The sequence below is a fragment of the Otolemur garnettii genome, unplaced genomic scaffold, assembly GCF_000181295.1.
Source record: "Otolemur garnettii isolate 467f Iridium unplaced genomic scaffold, OtoGar3 scaffold00006, whole genome shotgun sequence".
NCBI classification, from domain to species: Eukaryota; Metazoa; Chordata; class Mammalia; order Primates; family Galagidae; genus Otolemur; species Otolemur garnettii.
The window spans coordinates 8,551,978-8,560,073 of record NW_003852401.1 but is presented as its reverse complement, the minus strand read 5'-3'; the positions used below and the strand labels follow the sequence as shown (position 1 = coordinate 8,560,073).

Here is an 8,096-nt window from a genome sequence, read left to right as displayed (position 1 = left end):
ATTTTTTGGTTGCAGCCGTCATTGTTGTTTGGCGGGTCCGGGCTGGGGATTCGAACCCACCACCTTAGGTGTACGTGGCTGGCGCCTTAGCCGGCGCCAAGCCCAGGTGAATTGTTTGAGCGCAGGAGTTTGAGACCAGCCTGAGCAAGAGCGAGACCTTGTCTCTACTAAAAATAGAAAAGCCAGCCTGGCGTTCTGTTGGGTGCCTGTAGTCCTAGCCACTCAGAAGGCTGAGGCAAGAGGATTGTTCAAGCCCAAGAGTTTGAGTTTGCTATGAGCTATGATGCCATATTACTTTTACCGCGTGTGACAGAATGAGATTGTGTCTCAAAAAAAGAAAAAAGAAAAAATTCAGTTTTATGGGTACTAGAAGCTCTATATTCTTTTGTTTTAATGTCTTTCCAAATACGTTTGCTAATATATTTTTTCCCCAATGATGGATATTTGGAAATATATTTAATTTTAACACGTTACCTATCCAATCTAGGGAAGCTTGATTCTTGACACTGATGACTTGGTTATCTATTTTTTTTTAATTTTTTTTTTTTTTTTTTTGAGACAGAGCCTCAATCTGTCACCCTGGGTAGAGTTCTGTGGCATCACAGCTCACAGCAACCTCCAACTTTGGGGCTCAAGCAATTCTCTTGCTTCTACCTCTCAAGTAGTTGGCACTATAGGTGCCTGCCACAGTGCCCGGCTATTTTTTTTGTTGCAGCCATCATTGTTGTGGAATATTATGATGTTTTAATTTTTGAAGGCCCCTAATAAGACTTGAGTAATTTATTTCCATTCTATCAGTGTGATCTAAAACTCTAGCAGTGTAATTAAAACTATCCAACATTTTTGTTTGTTTATAAAATTGATGACCAGGTGTTGGCTCATGCCTGTAATCTCAGCACTTTCGGAAATCGAGGCAGTAGGATCATTTGAAGGCAGAATTCTGAGGCCAGCCTGGGTGATATTGCAAATGCTCTCTCTACAAACACACAAAAATATTAGCCGTGCATGGTGGCATGTGCCTGTAGTCTTAGCTACTCAGGAGGCTGAGGCAGAAGGATTACAGGAATGCAGGAGATAGAGGTTATAGCAAGCTATGGTACGCTAGTCTGGGCAACAGAGTGAGACTTTATTTCTTAAAACAAAATATTCCAACATTTTCTAGTTAGATGGGAAGCTTAAATAATGTCACATTAATGCAGGGGCTTAATAATGACATTTTTTATTTGAGAAGCCAGATTCTCCTGTGATTGGCCATCTTTTATTTGCAAATAAGGTTTATAAAATAACTAATCAAAATGAATTGTTTTCTATCTTAATAGCTACAAGTGTGTATAATCTATCCTAAGAGTATAGGACCTAATAATATATTGTGAAATGTTTAATGTCTGCCAGTGCTAAAAAAGGACAGTTCTTTTTTTCTAAATCAGAATTTAAGATAAAAATCTCTATTAGATTCATAGTGGACATTTTCATTAAGGATCTCTTCTTTTATCCTAGTTGTTTCCTGATAAAGGCACAGAGAAAACAGATAAGGTATTTTTTTCTTAAACTCAAGAATTGAATTTTAGAATTAGATCTTGCTTATCTGTAAATTAATTAGAGAAAATAATTATTTTCAGGTTGATTTTGATTCAGCAGAAGATACCAAATTGATAGAACTAGATGATTCACAGAAAAGTGAGCACACTGTATTTATAATGCTACCAGAGCCACCTCCTGATGATGGAAAAGACCTGTCACCAAAGTACAGGTAGCAGGAATTATTTTAAGAGTTATTTGGGCACAGCTTTATACTTTATTTTTATTTATTTTTTCTGCAGTTATTAGTAGAAATGTATATTTAGTTATCTGTGGCTGTCATTTTCAGCATTAACTTAGTAAACTAATGGAGAGATGCCACCACGTGTTATAATTTAGAATTGGATGGCCTTGTTAGAAGGGAAGACATGTTGATCATTATTTACCTTAATGTTTAAAATCACATTTTAATCTTTAAAAATTTCAGTTGGGAAGAAGAAAAAAAGTACTTTTATGAAGTACTTCTCTCCCTTTGAGAATTTTCTTATCAATATAAAACCCATAAAATTCTTATGAATTAGATATCAGAAAAAAAGTAGAGGGTAAGGAATCATTCTTTATTAAAATAAAGAATGGGGTTATGTTTCCCAGTTTAAAAAAAATTTAAAATAAAAAATAGAATTTGATGTGAATCTTCTAAGAAATTAGAATGGATTGATTGCTTTTTATTATTATAATCATGATAATACAAATTATTAAACTTAGAAAATCAACCAGAATGGAAAATGAAATATCATTTTAGCACCAATACTTACGTCTGTAAACAATTGTATATATGTATGTATCATATGGGAATATATATATATGAGTTCATCTTGTATATATTCTTTTTAATCTGCCTTTTGCTTTTAATAGTGTGAATATTTTCCCATGCCATTAAATATTTTTGTGCCATCATTTTTAATGACCAGCTTGCATGCATTTATTGTGATTTATTTAACTAGCATCCTATGGATTTGTTTCTAGTTCTTTGCTGTCTGTGTCTTTGTGGATATACATAGTTATTTTCCTAGGGCTAGGCTATATTCCTAAAAGGATTTCTAAAATTGAAAGTGAAATAAATACGTTCCTAAAATATGGAATTAACTTATAGTCTTATCAGGACTCATAAAAATGAAGAGTATGTATCTGAGATGGAGTGCTTAATTCAGTACTATATTGATTTCTATAACTATAGAACTCTTTTTTACTTTGGTTTAACTACTAGAAATTGGAATCCAGGTATTGACAAACAAGGTAAAATCAAACAGGGAGAGGCATTATTTTCTAGAAGAAAATTGGCCGGAAGACATTAAGACAATTCTAAGAACGCCAATGATATGAAAATATATTCAGCTTTTCTGGTATTCAAAGAAATACAAAACAAAATAATTTCATTTCAACCTGTTATATGGAGGACAGGTTACCCTACTAGTGGAATATATGTTTAAGTATAACCTTTTGGGAAATAATTTGATAGTGATTATAATAATTTTAATTTTCTTGATAAACATTAACCTCATAAACTATTATTGGATAGTCATTCTAAGAAATTAAACAGTATTTACAAAGGTATACATATAAAAATATTTAATTTCAATAATTCAGAAATAGCCTAATGTCCTGCTGTAGCAAGGAATTGCTTAAACTATGGTGTATCTCTAAAGTAAAAATATAATTTTTCTTTTAAATGCCAATAGAAGGCAATTTTGTGAAGCAAAACATGTAATTAAACAATTAAGTAATGTTTTTCATATAAATTATTAAATACATGGATTTGTTAAGAGGGTTATTAACTTCTCTGTTAAATAAAATCAGGATTTCTGGTTTTTAGGGATTAGTTGAAATTAAAAAATAGATTTAGGAGGTGCCAGAGTTCCCACTAAGGTAGTCTATCTTATAACTGTGTCATCTCATATTTTTGAACAATTTTTTTTTCATATAAGGATTTTAAAAGAATAATACTGGGTACTATTTGAAGTCTAGAAATATTTGCCTAAATACTAGAATAATATGAAGGATTACCATGTTTTAAATCAGCAATTGTATTTTTGCTTTTTATTTTAGTTATAAATACTTTCCAAGACTGGACCCTAAGCTTTTTGACAGACCACAGGAGTTGAAACTTTGTTTTAGTAGAAACCCTACTGGGAATAGCATTACAAACAGTCCAGCTCTCATGGCTAAGAGAACTAAACAGGTCAGATATTCTTTGTCTAATAAATGTTAATTTAAAATGTAAAATATATTTGTGATATGCAACTGATGGTTTAGAATTATCACCCACCACAACCATTTGAAGACCCACTGGGGTTATTAGTGAATTAAACTAGATTTCTTGTAGTTCTACTTAAAATATTAACGCTAAGGTTTTTGAATGTTTGTTTATGTTTTAAGAGAATCTTTGGGAACTAAATCTGCTTTATTAACAGATAATTTCTGTGCCATACAATTTATCCATTTAAAGTGTACAATTCAGTGGCTCTTAGTATATTCACAGGGTTGTACAACCCGCCACCATAATTAATTTTAGAACGTTTTCAGTGGGCCAGGTATGGTGGCTCACTCCTGTAATCCTAGCACTTGGGAGGCCAAGACAGGTGGATTGCCTGAACTCATGGGTTTAAGACAAGCCTGAGCCAGAGCGAGGCCTCTGTCTCTAGAAAAATAGCCAGGCGTTGTGGCGGGCGCCTGTAGTCCCAGTTATTCAGGAGGCTGGGACAAGACAATCGCTTGAGCCCAGGAGTCTGAGGCACTCTACCAAGGGAGACAAAATGAACCTCTGTTTCAAAAAAGAAAAAAAATTAAAATAAATAAATGAATAAAATAAAAATTAAAAAAAGAACATTTTCATTATTCCTGAAGAAAGCCCCCATCCTTTAGCCATCAACCCCCGATTGTTCAGTTGTCCACAGCCCTAGGCAACTATGAACTTATTTTCTATCTTTATAGATTTGTCTGTTCTGAGCATTTTATATGAATAGAACTGTGTGACAGGTTCCTTTGTGAGTGGCTTCTTTCACTTAGCACAGTGTTCTCAGGGTTCATCCATGTTGCAGCGTGCACTTCATTTCTTTTCATTGCTCAGTAATATTCCATTGTATAGATACACCACATTTTATTTATGCACTTACTGATGTGTGGGTATTTCTTACTTTTTGGCTATTATGAATAATGGAAATGAACATATGTATATAAGTGTTTGTGTAGATGTATGTTTTTATTTCTCTTGGGTATATACCTAGGAATAGAATTGCTGTGTTATATGGTACCTAGTGTTCAACCTTTTCAGAAACTACCAGGCTGTTTTCTAAGGTGGCTGCACCATTATTGCATTCCCTCCAGCAATTTCATAACATCTTTGTCAATTCTTATTATCTTATCTTTTTTTTCATAGCTATCTAGTGAGTGTGAAGCAGTATCTCACTGTCATCTTAATTTGCAATTCCCTGTTGGCTAATGTAAATATACTTTATACCAAATGTTAAATTCTAAGAGGAGTTAAGGGGAGTTAACTTAGAACAGCTTAGACATCTTGCTTTGCTATTACTATTTCTGATTTAGGTGTAAAGAAGTATGCTATGGTTAGTTATAAATTAAAATTAAATACCCTCTGACATTTTGGGGGACTTCAATACATGAAAAATTTTAGAATAAAATTCTTAGTTTAGCTTTTACCAATTTTTTGATAGTCTCCCAAATCTTAGACATATCCTAATATGGTGTTAGGATATGTCTAAGGTATGAGGTATTCCCTATTAACTTACAGTTCATCTTTCTTTCATAATTGTCTGAAGGGAACACTAAAGTTTTGTTTTTTTGTTTTTTTTTTTTACTGCTATCAACTAACTAAAGGCAACTTTTATCTTTTTTTTTTTTTCCTTCAGTTTTTGGCCGGGGCCGGGTCTGAACCTACCACCTCCAGTATATGGGGCCGGCTGCCCCACTCCTTTGAGCCATAGGCGCTGCCCTAAAGGCAACTTTTAAAAAGGGGAGAGTTTGGCTACTCAGCCTCTAAATCTCATTTTAAGCAGAATTATTTCCTCCCTGTGCTAGCTGGAAAATAAAAAGACCTAGGAAAATAAAAGAAAATCTAGGGCATATATTTGAAAATACATTTTCACATCTTGCAGAGACAGAGCTCAAAAGTAAAATCAATATACCAAGATCTTTTTATTTAGAACAAATCCCAGCAGAGGAGTCTTTAGTGCAGAGTGTACAATGGCAGTCTGACATATCTGGAAGACTCTAATTTCTAGGAGTGTGTATAGTTTGATAAAACTCAGCAGGTGATTTTGATACTTATTCTTTCTTCCACCTAAATCAGAAAGAAAATCAGAAAGCACAATATCAAGACCATTATGTAGGAAAATTTGTATTGACTGCAAAGGAATAGTTCTTTTCAGGGAATTATTGAGGGAATTACACAGACTGTAAATAGAGTGGAAATCTTGGAAAGAGATAGCTTTGGGAATCATAAACTTTGGCAGGGAGGAGTGAGAAGAATATCACTTTTGAAAATTGGGGTTGGAGAACTCACAGTTACAAATGATTCAGTCAAGGGTGTATGGTTTTAGTTATCCTTTCGCCTGTCGAACATGAATGCCTTCTGTGTGAAGGGCATCTTATTAACCAATATATTATAAAAATATGAATGAATGATCTTTGCTCTTAAAGCATTTCCAACAAATCGTTGCACTATTGTAATTGAGTGTTTAAAGAGTTATATAGCTTTAAGTAGGAAGCCACTCACAAAAGCAAAACTATGAAATGCTTGATTTGGGGATCAAGTTTACATTAAAATAAAGTATCACAAGAATGGAAAAGCAAGTATCCAAGGTACTGAATACTAATATGAAGCCAGCAGATGAAGTAATACACACCCATACAAGAGAAAAACTCAATTTAATTAAAGTTGGGGGGGAGTAGGAGGGCTGGGTATTGGTGTGCTCCCAACTAATGGGCACACATAAGGGGATATGGCACACCTGGGTGCAGGACACAACTGCAACAGGTACCTTAGCCTAACAAACGCAAACGCTATAATCGTTTGTACCTTCATATTAATCTGGAAAGAAGATGTTTCACATTAAATTCTCCTCTCCCTTTTCCTTCTCATTTCTCCCCTTACCCTAATGTATTTCAGCAAATACTATAATATTTTATTTATTCTCTTTTTAGGAGATAAAATCAGCTCATAAATTGGCGAAGAGATGTTACACAAATCCACCACAGTGGGCCAAGTGTCTGTTCAGTCATTGTTACAGTTTATGGTTTATTTGTCTCCCAGCCTATGTTAGAGTTTCTCATCCTAAGGTCAGAGCACTTCAACAGGCATATGATGTACTTATTAAGATGAGGAAAACAGATGTGGATCCATTAGATGAGGCAAGTATGACAAATGGAGTTATTGTTATGCAGATAAATTTTAGTTTTGTACTTTGAAGAAAATTATTTTCAAGCATTTTTATTAGACAAGAAAGGTAAAACTATTACTCTGTTTCATAGAGCTAGTACATATTGTTTACTTTAAAATACATTTATTTAAAAATTACTGCTTTGGAATGAAGCAGAGATGTTCTTACTTAGACTAGATTGTTTGCCCTTGATAAATTGAAAATAACATTGAGATTCATTTTATTCTTAATATAACTTAACTAGATAACAGATAGGGAATGGTCTTTTCGTAAATGGATCTCCACTTAGGACTTGTGTCTTAGGGTGAGTTACATTAACCTGTTTGTGTTTCAGATTATTCATCTGAAAATGCAGCTTTGAGTTTCTCAACTTTGGCACTATTGACATTTTAGCCCACATAATTGTTTACTTGGGGGCCTGTACTGTGCATTGTAGGACGTTTAGCAGCATCCCACTAGATGCTCATAGCCTCCCCTTCCCCCCTACAGGTTATGACAGTCAGGAATGTCCTGTTGTCACATGTTTTCCTGGAGACCAGAATTGCCACTGGAGAACCACCGATATAGATAATAATAGTACTTTTCTCAAAAGGTTAATTTGAAGGCTAAATTGGGTAATAGACATAAAGTGCCTGCCTCATAGTAAACACTCAGCAAATGATGTGCAAGACATTTTCATGTGTTTATTCTCTTAAGCCTGTGAACCATCTTAAGAAGTAGAGAGCGATACCATCTAGTCAGTGGTTAAGGACAGTATGACGCTCATTTGTCTTTTCTCTATGCTATTTTTCCCTTTAAAAATTTTTATTATTAAAAAGAAAAAAAAAATTTTTTATTATTGGCTCAGCCCCTGTGGCTCAAGTGGCTAAGGCACCAGCCACATACATCTGAGCTGGTGGGTTTGAATCCAGCCTGGGCCCACCAAACAACAATGACGACTGCAACCAAAAAATAGCCGGGCATTGTGGTGAGTGCCTGTACTTCCAGCTACTTGGGAGGTAGAGGCAGGAGAATCACCTGAGCCCGGGAGTTGGAGGTTGTTGTGAGCTGTGATGCTACAGCACTCTAACCAGGGTGACAGCTTAAGGCTCTGTCTCCTCCCAGAAAAAATAATAATAATAA

General features: G+C 34.6%; 1 protein-coding gene across 2 annotated transcripts in view; it reads left to right on the top strand.

The window, feature by feature from the left end:
- The window catches only part of DENND4C (DENN domain containing 4C), a 76,625-nt gene that overhangs the window by 20,952 nt on the left and 47,577 nt on the right, over positions 1 to 8,096 (top strand). For both annotated transcript variants that reach the window (XM_023508169.1, XM_023508170.1), the window contains exons 8-11: positions 1,498 to 1,533; positions 1,620 to 1,750; positions 3,625 to 3,757; positions 6,739 to 6,945. In XM_023508169.1, the coding sequence (XP_023363937.1) occupies positions 1,498 to 1,533; positions 1,620 to 1,750; positions 3,625 to 3,757; positions 6,739 to 6,945 (507 nt within the window). The remainder of the gene's footprint in view (positions 1 to 1,497; positions 1,534 to 1,619; positions 1,751 to 3,624; positions 3,758 to 6,738; positions 6,946 to 8,096) is intronic.